The sequence below is a fragment of the Trachurus japonicus genome, chromosome 11 (assembly GCF_045865225.1).
Source record: "Trachurus japonicus isolate A0001 chromosome 11, Traja_1.0".
Taxonomy (NCBI): domain Eukaryota; kingdom Metazoa; phylum Chordata; class Actinopteri; order Carangiformes; family Carangidae; genus Trachurus; species Trachurus japonicus.
In genome coordinates, this window is record NC_140917.1 from 13,176,931 (window position 1) to 13,199,859 (window position 22,929).

A 22,929-nucleotide genomic window follows, 5' to 3' on the forward strand; every position below is an offset into this window, starting at 1 on the left:
GCAATGTTTTGGATCACTACATTATGTCCAGTGTTTACTGTAGCCAACTGTGTTGTAGGTCACTGTCCCTGGAGATGCATAGCTATGTGGAGAGGAAGAAGTTTAGATTTAGACTGTGTTTCATTTTGCAACAATGTGCTACGGTGGCCCAGAGAGGTCAAAACACTGCACTTTAAAGGGGAACTACGCAAGTCTGGTCGCTTTTATGCTGTTTTGCTACTAACCCTCCTCTCGGCCATGTGCATAACTGTTTTTAACGAAGCTGTGTCATTTAAAGTCACTTATTTAACCATCACAATTACACTGAAGCTGTTTAATTAAGGTAAAAAAAAATGCAGCATAGTTAAATGGATAGTTCAACATTTTGGCAAGTTGGCCCATTGCCGTAATTCCTATAGTTTTAGGAGTAGGTTCGTTACCATTAATTGTTGGTGCAAGCTATTTTTAGAACGGTGGAGCAGAGCCACAACTTGTCCACCAGAGCGTTTTGGAGTTGTTGGATTGTGTATTTGATGAGTTTGAAGAGGGAAACCAAGAAATCCCATTAGCCTCCGTAGCGTAGCTCTGAGCAGCTCACGGCTCTGCTCCACTGTTCTAAATATAGCTTGCACCGACAATTAAAGGTAACGAACCTACTCCTAAAACTATAGGGGTTATGGCAACGCCAAAATGTTGAACTATCCCTTTAAGGAAAAAAGTCCTGCATAGTTCCTCTTTAAGAAAACACACGCAAAGACACAAACATGCTGCAAATCCAGAGAGCAACCGAATCAATTTCACAACAAAACATGCACAGCAAAAACACACAATGTAAGTTAATAGGGACCTGGCTAAAGACTAATGCAAAGCTAAAAGTATAATATGATACTGATATTAGAGCCTATAATCAACCAAACGAACACTACTAACTTGTCGTTGTCTTGAAAACCTCTTAACTTATGAAGAGTTGAAGAAAAGTGTTGCCCACAGTTTGTCTTTTTTTGTGTTTCGCAGCACATTTGTGCATCTGCAGAGTGTTGTCAAACTGATGAAGTCGTTTTCTGATGAAGTCGTTTTCTGATGAAGTCGTTTTCTTTCGTTTTTTTTTTTTTAAAGAGTTGTGAAAGTTGCACAGTTACAGTTTAAGTTTGTTGTTTCCTCCTCCTCCTCCTCCTCTTGTGTGTGTGTGTGTTCAGTAAAACTTGTCGCTGCAGCAGCCTTCAGGATCAAACTTGCACAGACACAAACAGCTGCACCTCTACAGCAGGAAAACACATTACATAAGACAAAGGCAAAAAAAAAGAAGAAAAGTCATGTGACCCTCAAAGTGTGGCGGTAAACAGCAGGTCTGTAGAGCGAGAGAGAGAGAGAGAGAGAGAGAGGTTGTTGCTTCAGTACAAGATGTGACCGTGTACTGTAGGTGGGGCGCTCGCTTTACACGTTCAGCAGAGTTGAACAGGCACAGCGAGAAGGTATGTGACTGTTTACCCACGGCTCTGCCTCAAGGACGACAGGGAGCTGCTGGAGGACGTACAGACGCCCGGAGAGCTGCACAGCAAAAAAACAAAAAAAACAAGAGGGAACTGAGATGTGGAGGAGCTGATGTGACCTTTCATACACAACTTCCCTGAGTGGAAATTTACACAACAGCAAATTGTGTAAAATGAGGCTGCAACCGTTTGAGCCATTGCACTATTTCTATTCCTGCTGCTGCTGCTGCTGCTGCACATAAAGTCATTCACTGCTGCTCAGTTGTCACCAAGAACACCTTACAAGGAGATTACCCCCAAACCCTTTTTCTGTTTGTTTGGTTTATCAGATTCCTATCAGCTGCTGAGCTTTCCCAGCTGCTACTTTCCTCACTCATCAACAACTGAAATTACAACAACATACATTAACATACACACTCACAAACCACTTGAAAACAACAAAGGCACAACCTTTATAAAGTTTTTATTGATGATTTAAACAATAAATAAGAAGGGCAGCAGCAGTGTCCTGTTGCTTGCCAAATACCGATCCCACATTTATCCGCAGTGTTAAGTCTTCTCTCCGTCGTCTAGCGTTTGTACCTTTGTGCTTCATTACCTACTCGTTAACTTACTACTAATCTTAATGGTCAACAAGTTTAATTTACCAGATTAAATTATGGAATATCAAATTATCATATCAAATGACTAGGTTCATTTTAAGGTACTATAAAGCTCCTTTTTACAGGGTTATAAATATAACACAGTAAAAAGAATAATGAGTTTAATGAGCTGTAAACATTAAGTTGATTTTGTCAAATACTTTCGTTTACAAAGTGTTTACAACCAAGTTAATAACCTGATTATGCACGCTGTATGAATCCTTTATAAGTGGCCTCTTGTTCGCTATTGTTATGTGCTATGTAAAATCCTCTGTTACAAAAACAGGCTATACAAATACACTTGCCCTGGAACCGATCACAGTTCCCTCCCGTCACATTTAATCAACCTGGGCTGGTTTCATGGTCGTCCTCCAGTCATGTATCATAAAGGAGGCCTTTAAAAAAAACACTGTCTGTGTCTACATGACCAATTGGTTTAGACATTAAAGGGATAGTTCAACATTTTGGCAATGGGCCAATTTGCCATAATGTTGAACTATCCCTTTAAGGAGAAATTTGTCCTGTCACTATCCCTGAAGACTTGATCCACTTCAGTCAGGCTGAAAGGTCATGACCTCCCTGCATGTCGATGTCGCCTCTCTGACGTCACCCACAGGTTTCTGTAGAGAAGTTCTGAAGTGAGCCGCCTCAACGTCACCATCTTGGCATCACCTGACTCCCTTCCCCGAAGTCTTTATATAACATGAACAGGTGAGATATAAATCATCCTCCACACAGTTGTAGGAATTAGTTTAGGAGACCAAACATGTTCCTGTACCATGATGTAAACATGTTTATTTTCAGCTGTAAAGTCGGAGTCTCACCTGCATGCAAGTCACCGTATCTGGGACGTCAGAGTCGGCTTCATGTTTCAGCCGTCTTGAAACAGTGGGCCGGTGTTCGGGTTTCAGCTCTGAACTGGTTCAACACAGGACGCTCTTTGTGGCTCCAGGCCCATCCTCCTCCTCCTCCTCTTCCTCCTCTGTCCCTGTCACCGTCCCTCAGGGATCCATCATAGCACCACTGCTATTCAGCCTGGTTTAATATCTCCCCTGCAAATCCTCAAACAATTATCTCCTATGGACCCTCCAAGTCCAGGAGCGCCTTAGCAGTAAAGTCAACCATGTGTAAAGTCTCATGCAAAAAAACGTATCTTTGATTCTCTGTCCATATAAACATCGGTTCTGTTGATTGGTCTGTTTTAATTAGCTCATCCAACATTGATAGGGACACGACTTTTTAAAGCTGCTGATGTGATGGTTAATTAACATGTTAGATGATGATCCAGACACAGATGTGAAGGGTAATTCACTACATGCTCATTTGTTGACAAGCTGAAACTACTTCACCAGAAAAGAAAAATAAAGCTTGTGTGCTGCTAGACAGCAACAGCACAGCGGCCTTGAGAGCTCTAGCTATATCTTAAGAAAACACATGCAAGGACACAAACGTGCTACAAATTCAGAAAAACATCTTCAGCTGCAAAAAACTCACAACACAACAAACAGAAGTGTTTCCGGGCAGAGACGCAGAAAGGTGACGGACTTTGGGGCTCTGTGGTGTTGTGAGTTTTGTTGAGCCCATGTGCAGCAGCTTGAGGAAACATGCTACAAATGCAGAAAACAACTTATTGCAAAAACTCATAACACACTTGCTGTAGGAGCCATTTCGGCATTTATTTTGTGTTTTATTTTTGGTGAGTTCATGTTTGGGGAACTTCCTCTGAAGGGGGAATCGACGTAATGTAATGCACGGGTGCTATTTGAACAAAGGGATGACCAGGTACAGGTGTTACTGATCAAGCACACAATTACTTTGACCGTGCCGTGTTGGCCGTCGCTTAAAGTTTTATTGTTTTGCAAAAGAATTTAACAGAAATAAATCTTCTTTTGTTTATCAGAGGAACCTCGTTTAAACACTGATTTCATTTCACCTATTCACACGTCAGCGCATGGGTTACACACTGTCATCCCGACATCCCGACAAGGCTTTCAATATAAGGAAATGTCAACAGGTGACTCCCTTCTTTAAGACATGCTGATAGAGGAATACCCACATTTGGTTGTGCGTAATTACGCAGCAGAGCGCAGACAGGGACTACATAACAAATATCCCAAGCAGCTGTGGGTGAAAGGTATTGGTAAGAATACTTATCTGGACTTCTCTATCTATCTGGCCTGTCCAGCCTCTACCTTGTCTTTTTACTAAACTTAAAGCAGAAGTAAGCGATCCGGTCGTTTGGGCTAACTTCTTGTCAGCCGATGGAGTTAGCAGTCCCCGCCCTCGTCCCTACGTCACCACATTCACGCGCATCCCTTGGCTGCACACACAGAGAGGACCGCCCCTTTATGCCGTTCTCTCTCCTCATTGGATAAAGGTTGTACGATACAAGGAAAGTTTTCTCCTCGGCTTACAGCAGAGCAGAGTGACTGACAGACCCGTGTTTCAGACCAAACACTCTATGTAAGTGATTGCTGTCGGAAGATATAACTATTTAAGACTTATATTAACACAAACATTACGCTTACTTCTGCTTTAATCAACTCCTTTCATCATTGCCAAAGCCCAATCAGTGCTAAATCTTTTGGGGAAAAAAATTTGCTATTAAAGGAATTGTCGGAAAATAAGGATGTTTAAAGAAATACCGCCATTCCAGACAAGAATTGTCGGAATAATGGGACATTTGATAGAAAATTAAGTGTTGCCATTTAGACAATTAGAGGCCTATGTCGGACTGGTGGGACGTTGGAATGGTGGTTGCGCCTCCAGTTCATGTTGATCAGCCACCATGGCGCTTACTTTTATTCGGGTTTGGAAAGAGAAAGGTCAATGCACTTGGAAACACACAAACGTCTTGCAAAAACTTGTGTGGGTGATACTTTTGTTCCAACTACAACCTGTTAGTGGTGCTTATTTGGCTTATTATGACCTTAATATTGCATGATCCAGATGTTAGTGCAAATAAGCGGCTCTGCATCGGACCCTGGAAACACTTTTGTTTTTGCAGTGCATGCGTTTTCAATTCGATGAAGTTGTTTTCAAGTTTGCAGCCATTTGTGTCTCTGCAGGTGGTTTCCTCAGCTGCAGCGTTTTGTTTTTAAATCAGGTCCAATCATTCACTTCCCTTATGATCTAATTTGCAGGTCAGATGGGTCAGATGTGCAGTGGAGGAGTTGGACGTGGAGGAGTCGCCCTGTGTGTGTGTGTGTGGAAGTCACACCGTGCACATTTTTGAGAAGTGAAAGTATCCTCGGCAGCAGAGAGAACAGAGAGTTTCAGAGTAGCACAGCTGGATCAGAAACAGCAGCCTGGGTCTTGGAGGCTGCTGCACGTCCTGCCTGCGTGCCCTACGCATGTACACGGCCCCTCAGCCAATCACAGGACGCATGTCAGCCGACGGCAGCCAATCGCTCGCTCTGTGGGTTTTTTCAGGACACGATGTCATGAAGAGGGGAATTTGTTTTTCTGCGAGGATGAAGCAGCAGCAGAGAGAGAGAGAGAGAGAGAGAGAGAGAAGTGGGGAAACCTGTCGAGCTTCTGAGAAGTCGTGATGATGTGGCTGAAGGTTTTTCATCTTTCCCACAGTCTCAGTGTTGTTGTTGCTCCACTGGCTCTTCACTCCCTCTGTTTAATCCTCCTCTCCTCCTGTTCTCTCCCTTTACAGTTTGTCAAGCCCATAAAGACTTTTAATTACTAATATACTCGTTATATATTATATTCATTCATTCTTTCTATGGAAAGTGAAGCACAGTTGTTAAAAATGATCCACCTATCCACATGTTTTTGGTCACCTCTCTGGGTTCAATTCCCCGACATGGGGCCGGACTTCTGGTTCCTTCACACTCAGGAACAAACATTTTAAGCTACATGATCGGTTTCAATCAAAGGTGCTGTCAAACAATCTTTTATGTACTTATATATACCTACTTATATATCATTATGTGCTATAGCTTTTAACTGACCCTGGTTTTAACTGTGACTTGTTTGATCTCCTCTTACAACTCCATCATAATTTCTTTTTATACTATGTTCATTTTATTTTTGTTGCTGTTTTGTATTCTTTGTTTTGCTGTAAAGCACTTTGCACCAATTTCTGCATTGTGTTGAAAGTGCTTATATAAATAAAGCTGAGCTGACTTGAGAGTTGAGAATTATTTAGGTTACTTTATCATTTATATTTATTTTATTGTGCACTTTTAACATGCACTATGCAGATTGTGGATTGCTGCTATTTAGTGTTTACTCGTTCTGGGTTTATCTTATTTTTATGTATTGGTTTTTTTTTTTTCATATTGGGAATGAATGTTTTCTTGTTTTCAGTGCGTGAAGCCTACTGAAGCAAATTTCAATCGGCATGTCCACATGACAATAAAGTTTAGAATCTTGAATATTTGTCATGGTTTGTCTCATTCTGTTTTAGTTTTATGGTCCTGGCTTCCTGTGTGCTCCCTGCTCTCATTACATAATGTGTCTCACCTGTCCCTTGTTTCCCCTCGGTGTATTTAACCCCAGGACTTTTAAAAAGGCATTTGATCTATTACCGTCACTGCTGCTGCTGATTCAGCTGTGCCTGTTGACCCTTTTTGTCAGTACTTCATTTCTTTTCTATTGTACTTTGAAGACCTTTTGGTCACATTTTTAATAAATATCTTTTGTTGACCATTACTTTGAGCTGTCGGCATTTGGATCCAGTTTTCGGCAACCCTGACGATACTGAATCTTGGAGTTTGCATGTTCTCTCTCTGTGCCCGTGTTGGTTTCTCTCTCTTGGTTTTCTCGAGCCTCCACCCACAGTACACACACATAAAGTAGGTTAATTACTGACGCTAATGTGAGCTACGTGATGGACTGGCAACCTGTCCAGGTGAGCCGCGCCCTAGCCCACGGCCCTGCGCAGATCACTGGTCCACAAGGCGAAAACCTCGGAAACTGAGGTAGCTAAATGTTAGGAAAATTAAGTCCTGACTGTTAATTGGGTCCAGTTTCCAAGAGGTAATAATAATGTAAATATATAATAATAAAAACAAACTTTCATGTGGTACCATTTTCATTGCTTTGTACTTTTAAAGTTATGAGGCATCATGATCAGAGATACACCCTCCCTTTGGCAGATATACTCCCCTGGGTATAGATAATTAAATAAATCTTTAAAATGAAATATCTTAAAAACTTTTAGCCAACCACTTCATCCACCTTCATCACCTGTTTTCTAATTCATCTAATCGAAATTCATTAGAGTTCTCATCGAGTTAGCGCATTTCATGGATGGATGGATGGATGGATACATGGATGGATACGTGGATGGATGGATGGATGGATGGATGGATGGATGGATGGATGGATGGATGGATGGATGGATACATGAATGGATGGATGGATGGATACATGGATGGATGGATGGATGGATGGACACATGGATGGATGGATGAATGGATGGATGGACACATGGACACATGGATGGATGGATGGATGGACGGATGGATGGATGGATGGATGGATGGACACATGGATGGATGGATGGATGGATGGATGGATGGATGGATGGATGGATGGATGGATGGATACGTGGATGGATGGATGGATGGATGGATGGATGGATGGATGGATGGATGGATGGATACATGGATGGATGGACACATGGATGGATGGATGGATGGATGGATGGATGGATGGATGGATGGATGGATACTGAGTCAGAGGTTTCAGGGCAGAGAACCAGTGATGAAACACCCAGTGGTTTTATCGCGGTGATACTACTGTCCTTTTCCTGCTGGGAGCTGTGGGAATGACTCGGCTTTCAGAAAAGACAAAAAACTGGTGTCAGGAATGATCCATGACGGCTGCTCAGGATCACTTTCTAGGAATTTATGAGCTCATCACTATAATTAAGTAGGCTAGTAGCAGTAGCAGCAGCAGCACGGTGAAGATGAGTCACCACCAAACAGTGACAGTCTCACATTTATCTGAACAGTTGGTGTTTATGTAGGCTACAAGTATTTAAAAAATGTGACATTTTTAGAAGATATTATCAGAATATTTCAAGAAAAGTTTTGTGATTCAAAATTCAAGATGTTTATTTGTCATATAGTTACACAGATGTTAGAAACCATGCAATAAAAATTCTCACTTGCATTGCCTCCCTTCACATGACAAAACGATAGATCAAATAGGATACGAACTAATAAAAGACACTAAGAAGATATTGAACTATACAAAAGAGTGCTTGAGTGCATGTTGGAACAAGAGTCAAGAGATTTTATTTGCCATTTGTGCACAAACCAGATAGTCCAGGCTCATACTGTAGGAATTACTGTGCAGGACTCTCATAGAGTAAGTTAAAAGACACAGAAAGACACATGGTTTATAATGAAAAAAAGTGCTTAAAAATATCCAAGAAAAGAAAAGTAAACATTAAAGTAGAGGTAAGTTAAAATATGATAAATAAATGATAAACTATAAACAGTCAGTGAATGTGTGAGGCTGCATCATGGGCAATGCGTTTGGAGTGGACCGGGTCAGGAGTCTAATGGCTTGTGGGAAAAAACAAAACAGACCTGCAGTTAGTCAGACTTGTGGTCGCCTCCCTAAGGGAAGCAGTGTGAACGGGATGAGCCGAGGGTGTGTGTTGTCCCTGTCCCTCCTGGTGACCCCGCTGGTGTTGACCACAACACTAGTGTGTGCTTTACCCTCCTCTTCCTCAGATCATTAATCATCTCCTAAGTGAATAAAGTAATCATTTTATGAGGGAAAAAAGTCATATTATTATTATTATTATTATTTATAAGTAATTATAAGCAGTTTTTTTTTTTTTGAGGTTCTGGGTTGTTTCATAGGAAACATCAGATGTTTTTAAAATGAGGAAGGCTGGGGTGACTTTAGCAGAAGTTTCGTAAACAAGGACACAGAAAAGATTGTGCAGGACATGTTTCTATTATTAGACCTCATTCTTGTAATAACTGAACTGTGACGATTCCTTAAACTTTAGATTTTTTCCTTTTTTGTCAGTGGTGTGGCCTTGATACTGTGCCACAGGGCAGAGACTGCAGTACCCAGCTGCATCATGGGAGGTGAAGTCTCTTTTATTCAAGCTTGACCAGTCTGGGACGGTCCGGGGCAGTCAAATTTAACTTTGGTTCAGTGGAGGACCCACAATGCATGCTGGGTATATTTAGTATGCCAGTAGGCTAGTGCAGGGGTTCCCAAAGTGGGGGTCGGGACCTCCAGGGCGGCCGCGAGGCACCGAGAGTGGGGTCCCGAGATGATTTCCAGAAATCAAATAACACCGAAAATTTAAAATTATCAAATTACAACTATTGAAAATGATTAGAAATACTGCATTTTAGCTGTAATTGTTAAAAAGATAAAAGTAATAGATCATTTAAAAGGAAAACCATGCAAATAAATGATCCTCCCTTATCTTTAGATGCCTAGATAGATGATCTCCGAGTGGCCGTCTACAACATGTAATCATATCTTTAGGAGAGATTAACACTGACCATAATAATTCCCAAAATGTAAATTTGCACAGCAACAATGTTCACATGTTTACTCAGTTGTACAGTTTATGGTTTGCACATGACAGCTGCAACATTCACACATAAGTTACATGGATATTACTTTGAATGAGGTATTCTGCTTTTGTGTTCTTTATAAAATCACTTCCTTGTTGCGAGGCTGGGTAACACTTTATTTTAAGGGGTCCTTGTTCCTGTGTATCTACCTAATTAATTACAGTGTAATTACCTATGTAACCGTATGTAATAACATGTACTTACATTGTAAATACATAGTGTATTTTGGTGTAGTTACAGGTCCTTGTTACACTTGTAATAAGAAATGCCAAAGTGGCCTCTCTCTTTGCACAAGCATTTCTTATTACAAGTGTAACAAGGACCTGTAAGTACACCAAAATACACTATATATTTACAATGTAAGTACATGTTATTACATACGGTTACATAGGTAATTACACTGTAATTAATTAGTTAGATACACAGGAACAAGGACCCCTTAAAATAAAGTGTTACCCAAGGCTGTTCTGTTCTTTTGTGTCGTTATGCCCGTGTTCGGATACGTCGATTGGTTTATGCGTATGTCAGTGGCACCGTTACATTGGGGGTCGTCGGCTGAAAAGTTGTGGAAATTGAGTCCAGGTTCAGAGAGGAACAAGTCTGAGTTTAGACAAACAAGTTTGTTTTAACAATCAGACGTTCTCACTCAGAGTGAACACACAGATTGAGGAAAGTTGTTTTGAGCAACACTTTTTAGTCTCTTTAACTGACTCGTTCGTCTGTTTGAGTGGTTTACTCGTGCGTGTTGAAGCACGTCAGGTATCAGACCATCAGACTGCGTCAGCTTCCTGGGGTGAATCACAGACTCCACCGAGGGAACAAACTGGGAGGACCAACAAATCCATGCCTGCAGGAAACCAGCTCAGACGCCGTGGGTGTGTGTAAATGAGTGTGTGTGTGTGTTTCAGAGAGCATGCGGCTTGCGAATGGCAACCCTCGTGAACAACTGCCTCCAGCCAAAGAGAAGCCGAGTGCTCCTTCGCCTCAGCCAATCACAGGCCGGCGTCGGAGAGCGGGGCGAGGCGTGCAAACATGCCGGTGGTGCCAACGTCCCTGTGGTGGTGCCAGGATGGTAACGAGGTGGTTGCTGCTCTTTAAACAAGGAGCAGGTTCTGTCAGGCTTTTATTTAAAGAGCTCAAAGTTCAGTTATTAAAAACAATACAAGGAGTTTCCCTGAGTTACAACAACACAGTGACTCCTACATGTCACATTATATTTAAAGCAGAAGTAAGCGATCCGGTCGTTTTGGATTTAAGACTTAGATTAACACAAATATATCACTTAAACTATAGACCGCTGCTCTGTCCGTAAGCACAGGTGCTGACTCAGGACAATGTATCAGAGGTGTGTGTGTGTGTGTGTGTGTTCAGACCTGGTCACCAAACATGATGACACCCACCCACTGTCGAGGAGGGGCCGCCACACCTTGTGTTTAAGTACAGGTGCTTAGTGCAGACGAGGAGGCGGGATTACCTGCCCTATTTACAAGAAAGTAGCCTACGATTGTGCAACAATGTGATGAATGTGGTGGATCGATTTCACAACATGTTCTCATGGCTGGTATGTGACTGACTGGGTTATTATGAATGAGTAAACAAATCATCCAGCAACCGGTAATTAACCACCGTCACTTTCTTAACGGTTAGATCAAAACAAATCACACTATGGAAACCTGTTTCTCTGTCTACAGGTTAGCTACTCTTATACATACATATATATATACAGTATGTAACTGGTAAAGTGAGTCTTATTGTAAACACATCCTCACTGAGTTACTATAAGGCTCCTCCATCTTGTTCTACCTTTATCTACCTTTAATCACTGTGTAAAAACTGTGTTATAAGGGGTTTATTTATCATTTGAAAAGTTTTGACAATAAGTAATAACCTTTACATTTATAAATTCTTCATAATATAAATATATTTTTATTGTAAAGTCATAATTTGGTAACTCTCTATAATAAGTACACTGTTAATCATTAGTTAAGCATTAAATACTGAATTCATCATTTATAATAATAATAATAATAATAATAATAATACATTTTATTTGGAGGCGCCTTTCAGGTCATCCAAGGTCACCTTACAAAAAAGGAGTGATAAAAGATCAAAGTATCAATAAAAACAAAACAAACAAAACATCAAGATAAAAGTGAGTGCAGTGCAGAGTGTCTGGTTTATAGGGAGTGTGCCAGTTTGAACAGGTGACATGAATACTACAGTTAAAAATGTTTTACTCATCATTGATAAGCACTAACTGTATTTATAAACGACATACTAATGAGCATTTATGCGTTATAAATGGAGAATTCAGTATTTATTAAAGCAGAAGTAAGTGATATTTTTGTGTTAATATAAGTCTTAAATAGTTATATCTTCCGACAGCAATCACTTACATGGAGTGTTTGGACCGAAACACGGGTCTGTCAGTCCCTCTGCTCTGCTCTGAGCCGAGGAGAAAACTTTTCTCGTATCCTACAGTTTTTATCCAATGAGGAAAGAGAACGGCATGCAGGGCTGTGTGTGCAGCCAAGGGATGCGCGTGAATGTGGTGACGTAGGGACGAGGACCAATAGATCCATGACGAGGGCGGGGGCTGCTAACTCCATCGGCTGACAAGACGTTATGGTGCGTTCAAGGCAGCCCATAACTCGTGTTTTTCCGACCGTGAAGTGGTACCAGTTCGATCTGGTACGAGTTCACGGGTCGGAAGTTACGAGTGGCCGTTATAGTGACTTTCACCGGTAAAACAGGTCGGAAAAACACAAGTGGGTTGCCTGAAACGCTACAAAGTCGTAAGTCGTGACTTGAAGCTGTAATTTACGGTTTCAAAAGCCTGCCTGGAACGCAGCATTAGCCAAAACGACCGGATCACTTACTTCTGCTTTAATGCTTAACTAATGTTTAATAGTGTGTACTTATTATAAAGTATTACCTATAATAAGTTTATTAGAAAAGAAATGTGTGAGTGTGTATGTGTGCATATGTGTGCACAGACCCACCTTTGCATAGCAGAGGGTTTTCTGATTCTGATTATGTAATACTTACATGTGCGTGTGTGTGTGTGTGTGTGTGTGTAATAGTCTGGTATCATGTTTTGTGTTTACTCTTCATTATGATTCTGTATTATTGATGATTTAATTTTTTGTCGGTATTGGCCTATATCCTTTCAAAATAAAGTCTTTTTTATCTCTCTTTTTTTTTAGATTTAAAAGTGTCTTAGTTTTGCTTCATGTAACTGAAACGATCAACACCTCCAGTGAGACGGAGGTGAACCTGCTGCGTCCACTCACATGATACAGTATGTATACACACAAACAGTAAATGTATATATATATACAACACACACACACACACACACAGACACACACAAATCAAGAAGTTTCCAGAAGCAGAGACGTGTTGTTTTTAGGATCGTCTCAGCTTTTGTCTGGAAACAATCACAGTAACGACCTCTGACATCGTGGTCTGGGCCTTGTGGACAATAATAGGACATCTGGCAAAAAAAAAAAAAAGGCAACAAAGACAAATTGGTCAAATTTTATTGGTTAAGAGGTCAGAGGTGAAAGGTCAAGGTCGGTGTGAGAGCACAAGTCACTGAACTGGAGACTGCAGACTGCACACGGCAATTATGGTAAATATTTTATAGGCCTCTGGATAAACAGGGAAGTAACCTGAAACTATAGTGTGTGTGTGTATGTGTGTGTCTATGTGTGTGTGTGTTGATGGAGTGATGTAACGATCAGTTTCCATCCATGCCATGCTCCTTTCTTTCTTGGAAAGCGGGGGGACATGTGTGCAGTGTTTCCATCCGTCCATCAGCTTGTTGTGTTGTGTCGTTTGGTGACTTTTGCTCTACATGTGCCCACCTGTTCTCTCTCTCTCTCTCTCTCCCCCTCTCCCTTTCTCTTATTTTAGTAAACACTGACTGGACACTGTATCTGCTTATTTTAGTAAACGTACCCGCTGTGTGGCGAAGAAGACTTTAAATGGGCACCGTCGGACAGCAGTTGTGTGTGGGTCGTTGTCCTTCATGGTCACAGTAACTGTACACTCGGTCACTGCAGCTCCAGGCGACAGCGACGACGACGACGACGACTGAGATTTAAAACAACAAGTGAATGATCCAGTCAGAGGTTGTTTAGTTTCGCTTGAGTGGAAAACAACAACAACTACACAGGTATGAAACAGCGTTATGAAACATCAGTGGAGTGAGTCACAGATAATAAAAAAAACTTCCCTGTCTGATAAGAGACACTGAACTGTACAAATACTCAACTGGTGTGATGATGACTAACGAGTCACTGGTCGATTACTGTCTGTGAGCTCCAGGTTACAACACTCCAACAGCTGAGACACAAACACAACACAACAGAAGTAAAAACACAAGTAAAACAACTTCAAACGCACATATTTCATCAAAATGACACTGATCTGATCATCATCTCATCATGTCAACACTTGAACACTGACTGAACTGAACTGCCGTGACCTTTGTCGGCCTCTGTATGAATGAGCGGGTTGTTCAGTGTCTGACTGTAAAATGTTTGTTTGGTTTAGTCTTAATTAATAAGATGAAATCATTGATTAAGATGGTGTCATTGTTGTATTGTGAGAAACTGACTTCATGAGAAAGAGAAAATGAAACTGTGGAAACTTTTGGGGAAATTTCCTTGACCGACCGTCATGGTTACAGTTATTATGAAACGGCTCTGCTGATGAGTTTTTATTCATTTATTCCTGTCTAATTGTCTTTTTTTGTGTTGACCATATTTCTTTCTAACTGTAAAATCATGTCTAAATATTGTTTTGTTGTCGGCTTATTGGGTTTTTAGGCCTTTAATTGATAGGACAGCTGTAGAGAGACAGGAAATGGGGCGACAGAGACAGAGAGAGATGGGGAATGACATGCAGCAAAGGAGGAACTTGTAAAATGATGGCATTCACAAAGCAAGGAATTGAGAAGTTGTACAAGTATGTCTCAGTTTAAGAAAATGTTTAAAAAAGAAAAGATAGGCGTCTACAAAAAAGAAGAAGGAGAAAGATAAAAAGAAGGGAAAAAAGAAAAGATAGATAGACGAGTGGTGTCTACTGCTATTTTGTTTGTTTTCTTGTCACTACTATGTTTCATCATTCATCATCATCTCATCTCATTTTTAATATTTTGAAACAGAATATAATATTGGTGTTGAAGGAAGCCAATGTAATTGTAACAACAGAGAGGGGCAGGTACTATACGTTTTCTTCATCCTGCTCCTTTTCATTCATGGTGACAATGTGTACATTATGTAAATTATGTGCAACCATGTGAGAATGTATACCATGAATGGAATAAATCAAAAATGAAATGAACTGGGGGAATCGAACCAGGGCCACTGCATATATACACTATAGCCTCTGTATATGGCCCCTACTCACTGTTACTCTTTACTTTGATGTCTTTTTGTAACTGTGATACATGTAAAACGAATATATTTTGGGGGGGAAAAAAGATATAAATAATTCATAAATAATTATTCAAAGCACTATTATATAAATTATATTCTAATATATACAGTAGTTCTGGTTCAAGAGACAACGCTGACCTTGAAGGACGGTTTATGCTGCGTTGTTCACTTCGACCTCCTGGCTGGGGACTGATGACATCATCAGTTACATCATTTGTCCTGCTAAAGGACACATGAGGACAGATTTCAGTGGAGCTGCTTTCTACTTGAGTTAAAGTGACATTGGAGAATTGAGACACTTCCCTCGAAACATGATGATGATCACATGACTCGTCGTCTCTGAGTGAGACACTGGTCCTGATGATGAGGCCTGTTGGTGGTTTTCCCAGCTTCCACCTGCTGTGATTGTTTTGAGTTCCTCTCCTCCACTGTCACAGCTGGAGGTCACCACCACACTGAGGTCTCCTTTTTTTTTTTTTTTACTTCACTATGAATTTAAAGAGGAACTGTGCAAGTCCGGTCGCTTTTCCTCTGTTTTGCTAACCCTCCTCTCGGCCATGTGCATTTGTTTACGACGAAGCCGGCGAGAAATCACTCAAATCAATACAGCGAAACATAATGTTATTTATTTATTATTTATTATTATTATTATTATTTATTTATTATTGTGTGAATGTGTATGTGTTTGCAAATCTATGTATGTCTCCCAAACATGTGTTCCCTATGTCTCCCAATATGTGTCCCCTATATTGCTTGTTTTTAACATGTAAAGCACTTTGAGCTGCCATGGGCATGAAAAGTGCTATACAAATAAAGCCTGATTGATTGATTGATTATCATATACGACGTTACGACGTGTATATTTGTGTAGTTTAATCCGTCGTAAACAAGAGATTGCGGGTTACAGAGTGCGTTTGTGTTGCGGTGCGGCAGAGACGAGAGCTGGGACACCGGGTCCGCGGCGCCGATCTTGCAAAGTTGTTTTTCAGCCAAGAGACGCTACGTTGAAGGCAGAGAGCCTCCGTTCTCCCCCGTAACATGTGACATGTCATTTATTAAACCATCACAATTACTCCAAAGCTGATTTATAAAGGTAAACATGTAGCATAGTTCCTCTTTAAATCCATCCATCCAGTATCTTCCTCTTATCTGTTGTCAGGTCACAGCAGCAGCAGGTGAACCAGGAAATATCAATAGTCTATAATTGACGAGCAAAAAAAGTGATAAAGACTTGTTTGTTCTTTATCAGCGGGGGTGTGGTGGTGGTGGATGTGTCTCAGTATGTTAAGAGGTCAGTGTCTTCACTTCTGGAGCGTCAAGAGTTCATGTTGAGACTGTTGAGGACGTCCATCGTCTTTAAATCCAGGACTCAAATCCACTTCCATCCAGTCCCGTCTCATCATCACATCCTCCTCCATCAGTCCCAGACCAGAGTCCAACATCCAGCCGGCTCCAGACCCCCGGTCCTCCGTGTTTGAATCAGGATCCATAGAGAAAGAAACAGACTTCTCAGAGTAGATCCAGAACAGGGAGTGATAGATTTGTATGTGAGGAGATTTCAGGACTGAGGAACTTGATCCACGGTTCGTCTCTTGGTCCAGTTCCCAGGTCAGGACCTCGAAACCACCTCACAGGTTTGAGCCTCAGAGATAAAACCTGAATAAAACCACAGTAACACTGGTCTCTATAGTGTCCAGGTGGCCCTGAACACATCGTGACCCTTCACTCACTGGGTAACAAAGAGCGCAGACACAGGATTATTTTCATTTTCAATGCGTTTTTAATACAAAAAAAAAAAAGGAAGAACAACCCATAGGGTTTCATACAAAAATACTTGTAAATATCAAGGATGCATTACAAACACACTTCCTCACAAATCAGTCAAACAGTGATTTTCTTTGTGCCCTGAAGAAGCTGCGAACCCGCCACAGAGCAGAGGCGTCGTCGCAGAGAAAACGTTGTCTGGGACAACTGCAGATACCGTGATTATCCTCACAGAAGGTGCGTCCATGAAAAAATCAGGGTGTTTTTTTTTCTATAATCAATCATGTTTGGCACGACGACCAAGCTGGGAAAATCAAACATGAGGTTTTCGCCAAAATAAAAAGGAAAAAACCTAACAAAAACACAATATTGTTCAAACAACAACAGACCAAAACAGAAACTCTGGTAGGCAGTAGTGGAGCAACATGCGTCAATCAAAAAAAGTGCAATAATATACAGGAATAAACCACATTCTTAAAACACTGGTACAGAAAAACATATAGATACTGCATGATGACATGACTCTACATGCTGATTGGACTTAAGTGACAAAGAAATAATGATGGTTCCTCTATTGATATCCCTCAAAAAACAAAACACAGGGTTTAACTGGAATGACAAAGCATAATGAGGAAAAGATAAACCCCGAAAAAGCAGACGTGTCACAGCAGGAAGGGCGGGCGGGCAGGCGAGCGGCGGGGGAAGGGGACGCATACAACACTTGGCCCCGTCTATAAAGTCATAAAGTGGCTGTGAATGGACAGTGAGACCCCCGGACTAATAAGAGTCTCTGGAAGGGGGGGACAGCTTATTCAGAAATGTAGCGCGCCACAGCTCCTCGTGGCCTCGACCTCCACCTCCACCTCCCTCCTCCCAACGACTCCGACCACCGGAAGAGCACCAGAGAGGAGGAAGAGGATCAGCATTTAGGTGATGAAGCACAGTGACAGAACAGCTGACTGTAAGAATAAAGAGAGCGTCTTTCTGTCCATCTCCATCTTTAATCCTGGCTTTTTAACTCCTCCATCATCCCATCCATAGTTTGGACTTTCTGCTCCTTTCTTTCAAGTGCATTAGATGAACGGTCCCTGAGAGCTGGACCACAGATTTGATTGAGTCCCTGCTGGAGTTCAGCAGACCGGCAGCATGCGGGCGTTGCCAGCGAACTCCTCCTCCGTCTGGAAAACAATAATAAAAACTTTGGTCAGTGCGACTGTCAACAAGATCAATTTGGTTTGTGTGTTTGGTTTAGTCCATGTTGTCTTATATATTGTCTGGTTATGTTGCTCCTCTTGTTTCTACTGTCATGTGTCAGTACATGTGTTGTTTAAGAATTAACCAACTTAATAAAAAGTTTAAAAAACCAAAGAGCGATTTCTTACATTAACCGAATGTCTCTTTGTTAAAACGGTGTGATTGAGACACCTACCTCGGTGTAAACTGGCGGCGGTGGGAACTGGAAGGCGGGGGCGGTCATGAAGATGGGGCTGTCGTCTCCGTCGAAGTCGTCCAGGAGCGGCGTGAGCGGCTGGTCCAGGCGACAGTCGCGGGTGATGTCGGTGTAGCTGGGCGGCTCGGAGGGCATCCTGAGGGACACCCAGCTCTGGGAGGAGTTGCTCACCGAACCCTCCGTGCTGCTCACGCTGTTGCTTCGGCTGCCGAGGCCGGCGGTCCCGATCACCAGAGGCAGCTCCAGGATCAGCTTCTCGCTGCCGGGGATGTGGATGTAGATCTGGAAAAGAAGAAACGAGGACGCTCAGGTTAACCTTTCTCTTCTCGGATACAACGATGACTGAGACTCTGATATCGCCTGAGAGAGAAAGCCGACCCTTACCATCAGAGCGTACTCCACTTGGATGATGTTGCAGCCGAGCAGGGACGGTTTGATCTTCGGCACCCTGATGGTCTTCCCCTGCCAGGCGTCGCACATGCCGGAGATGATGTGGTTCCCGCGGACGGAGGACAGCTTCTGGCGGAAGATCTTGGTGCGGCCGTTGGCCTGGTAGGTGTGTTTGGCGATGATGGCGGCCTTGGGCACCACGATGCGGGAGCAGGTGTTCTCGAACTTCGCGTTTATGCAGATGTCTTCGCCCTCGCAGAAGCCGCGCCGGTCGATCTTGGCGTTCAGAGACACCTGGCCGTCGGGGATGAACATGCAGGTGACCTTCTTCTCCTTCATGCCGCCTGTGGGAGACTGAGGAAACGCAGGGTGGTGGTTACGACTTTGCATTGTTGTTGTTATGGTTGTTATGTAGTAAAAAACAAGTCATAGGGATGTTGATCTCCTTGGAAACTCACCAGCAGGTCGGGGGTGTTGACATCCAGAGGCTCCTCCACCTCGAAGTGTTTCTTGCACTCAAGGGCGGGCTGCTGCGGCCGCTCCAGCAGGCCTTTCACAAAGTACTCCACGTAACCAAACTTCCCCTTGTAGGACGACACCAACTGCCTGCGATGAACGACACGTGAGAACCGAGCGTAAGTCAACTCAATAAAACAATACATTTAAATGAGTTAAAAGTAGGGGGACCGACTGAAGGCAAATTGAACGTCATGTGGCAAAGAGAAGAGATGCTTACCCCATCTGTGGGAGCTCAAATCCAAACGAGTATTCGTATTTGTTTCCAGGTCTCAGGACCACGGATCCATCAGAGTCTGAGGGAGGAAGATAAAACATCATCAATCATCCGATCATGACAGTAGAGAGAGATCTAGACATCCCAAAGGATATTCAAGTATCCAGGGTAACACTTTATAATGAGTACACACTATTAAGCATTAATAAATACTCATTTCTAATGAATACTCATTAGTATGTAGTTTATAAATACAAGTGCTTATCAATGACTGTGTTTATAAACTACATACTGATGAGTATTCATGTGATGATGAATGGACTTTTCATAATAATAGTAACTGTTATAGTAACTTAATCTGCTCAGCTATTGACTGTATAATGATGTGGTTGCATGGGACGTTACATGCAAATGTAAAAGTTGAATATCATCACAAGTAGCAGTAATACTAACAGTAGCCTACTAGTTGTACTTGAATGGAGCTGCTCGCTATTCATTCTATTACCAGTATTTTATCTCGATAATTGATGTACATCATTTCATATGGATGTATATAGTAGGTATATTGTACTATATTATAGGTATGTGCGTTACTGGATAAGCTAACACTAAGTTCACACTATTAAATACTGAATTACAGTCAATAGCTGAGCAGATTAAGTTACTATAACAGTTACTATTATTATGAAAAGTCCATTCATCAGCTGGAGGGTCAGCCAACTAGACTCGATCGCCTGTGTACCTGCCTGACCCCTGACCCCTGAGCAGCCACCACCACCACCACCAATGATGCTGACAGACAGTAGTAAGTAACTTAACGCACCTGTGGGCTGCTCGTCCAGCCGCAGGACTTCCTCGTAGCGCAGGTACTCGGCCTCCTGTCGGCAGCGTTGCTTGCCTTTGGCGTAGCCCACCTTGGCCCGGCCCAGACCCAGCACCTTCACCGCGGACACCCGCGTCACCTCGGCGACTTCCACCTCGATCCGCCCGGACACCTTCTCCCCGCCGCAGTAGAAAGTCTTGCAGGGGTCCGTGAAGGTAACCTGGAAGGTTTTCACTCTCTTCGTCATGGCCACCATGGTTGTATCGGTCGGGTTGGTTGGTAGTGGTGGATGAGAAGTGGAGAGGTGGGGGGGTGCTGTGAAAACTGAGTGACCGCGCTGTGTGACTGGAAGGTTCTTCTTCCTCTCGACTTTCTGCTGTAAACAAAGAGCAGGGGCAGGTTTTTATACGGCGAGGCTGAGCGGAGCACGAGCAGCCGGAGAGAACGGCGTGGCTCAGCGCGTGCACAGCGCTCCCATTGGTCGAAAACGTTTGTTTGTGTCGGCTCTGGCCAATCAGCGCTCAGAGCCGACGCGTGGACACCGCATGGCTGGGTGAATGTAGGGCATGCTGAGCAGATGTGAGGCAGGAAGTGGAGGCAGAGGCAGAGGCAGAGAGTCAGACTGGGCTCGGAAGAACAGTTGTAGTAAACAGAAACCAGGCAGGGTGAGGCTGAGACCAGCATCATCATCACCGGTACCGAACCACCGGAAATCCCCCCAGACCCGTTTCTGATACACTTTACTATTTAAAAGAACACACAACCACAACTAAACCATGGATACATTAGTTTGACTTACTTATCAACTGTTATCTACTGTTTTTACTATGTGAAGCTGTTGCTTGTATGATTATAAAATACTACTCATCTATAAATATAATAGACATCTTATGTTTTCTATATTTAGAATACCATGTAATAGTACATGTTTCTTTTATAGACCATTAATGAAACTAACTAGAAGCTGCTAGAGCCTGGTCTAAATTAGAAACTGGAACCAACTAAGAAGTCTAGCTCATACTAATATTTTTATGTACGTACACTCATGTCAGACAAAAATACACATAGCCTGTCAATATAGAAAATGTCTCAGACCACTTTCCCAGAATATTTAGGTTTAAAAAATGATGAGAAAATATAGATTTATTTTAATGTGTGTTGTTTGAATGAAGTTACATGGCACATTAACATATTTTTTCATAGAGCACATGGTTGCAACACATCACAAGCCTCAGCTTAATGTATAAATTAATTTCACATTTATTTTTCCATATCTTTTCACATAACTTCCAGTACAATGCCGTATTTTAAACAGGATGTATATACGTAGATAATGATACATCTCACATATGTATAGGGATATTGATATAGAGACATACATTATGTCATATATTATATTTCTATATGAGTAAAGAAAATGTCAACACACAATATAATGTTAGCAGATTATACAGACGTGACAGGACCTGAGGGCAAGGTCGGACACTGTGGTTCATGTGACTCTCTTACCTGGCACGTATACCTAACGGTTTCGGCACATTATTTACATATTACTACATGTACTGGCTGCATATCTGTGTTACTGAGCTCTCTGTGTTTCCAGTGAACTACTTTACTCCACTGAACTGCAGTCAGGAGGAAGCCGTGCTGGAAAACCTCACATGACGACTCGGGCCTCGGGTGGATCCTGCAGGAAGGAACTGCTCATTATTTCTTTTTCCCCCAGCAGAGAGACATTAAGTGAGCGTGAAAGTAAAATGCAAAGATGTGCAAATACATAAAAACACATATAAATGCTCTTTATTTTGTGTAGTTGTGTAGTGTTTCTTTAGCGTGGCCGTTCATCAATCGCATTCATCAAACTCCAGATGTTACAGTTGATGATTAAAAGCTGAGATTACATTTTCTGAATGTGCAACACTCAGGCACTTTTACTTCCTGATCTTGCAGCTGCTTCCTTGGTAGTGTGGTCAGGGTGTCACGTGACAGGCCGTTGTTGCTGGTCGGTCGCTGGGTGAGAACTTTTTGTTCCCTTCTGTGAACTCTCACCCACTTGAAATGAGGAGGAGACTTTTCCACCATGAGACCTGACGGCTCGCATCGGCAGCCGTGGTTCACCCACAAAACAAACAGTCTCCAGTTGTTGACGCCTCTGCGCTGCCCTCAGTTTGGAGACGTGGGGGGAGTCCTGCTCACGAACGTGTAGGAGGGTGAGGAGGACAAACCACAGGAATGCTGCGATCGGTGTGTTGTCTGAGCTGGATGCTGCTCTCCCTGTCTTAATGAAGCACGTGTGGTCTGAGTTACTGTCACAAACTGCTGAGGTCAGTCAAGGTGGGAGGAAGGAAGGAAGCAGCTGCTGATGGTTGGTGTTGGTGTTCACTGGAGGAACAGATAAGTTGTGACCACAGGCTCAGGTCAAGTTCATCACCTCCTCAGGTTAAAAGTGCAACACATCCAGAAATCCTGGAGCTGAGCACAAATCTAAACTCCAGCAGAGGACCCGATGCCGGGATCACGAGGTCTTGTGTTTCAAGACGTACTGTCGCCATTTTACACAGACTGAAAAAGAGAACAGATTAGTCATTGAGAAAAAGACCCTCCATTCCAGGATGATGAGAGTTGGACTCAGGCCACATGG

General features: G+C 42.4%; 1 protein-coding gene across 1 annotated transcript; it reads right to left on the reverse strand.

Annotated features, from left to right (window-relative positions):
* Window positions 1-16,917: 16,917 nt before the first annotated feature.
* Window positions 16,918-20,666, reverse strand: txnipa (thioredoxin interacting protein a). Its single transcript, XM_085791069.1, has 6 exons — window positions 20,289-20,666; window positions 19,469-19,544; window positions 19,191-19,338; window positions 18,727-19,086; window positions 18,322-18,624; window positions 16,918-18,070 (listed from the first exon to the last, which is right to left on the reverse strand). Exons 1-6 carry the CDS (start codon window positions 20,542-20,544, stop codon window positions 18,023-18,025), a joined length of 1,191 nt encoding a protein of 396 aa, XP_085647195.1. The 5' UTR covers window positions 20,545-20,666; the 3' UTR covers window positions 16,918-18,022.
* Window positions 20,667-22,929: the final 2,263 nt, after the last annotated feature.

Bases quoted from the DNA above. Each gene is read 5' to 3' on its own strand.
- txnipa (XM_085791069.1), bottom strand. From the start codon at position 20,544: ATGGTGGCCATGACGAAGAGAGTGAAAACCTTCCAGGTTACCTTCACG. The intron at 19,087-19,190 runs GTGAGTTTCCAA...GCGTTTCCTCAG, and splicing joins TCAACACCCCCGACCTGCTG to TCTCCCACAGGCGGCATGAA. The intron at 18,071-18,321 runs GTAGGTGTCTCA...ATTGTTTTCCAG, and splicing joins CGCCGCCAGTTTACACCGAG to ACGGAGGAGGAGTTCGCTGG.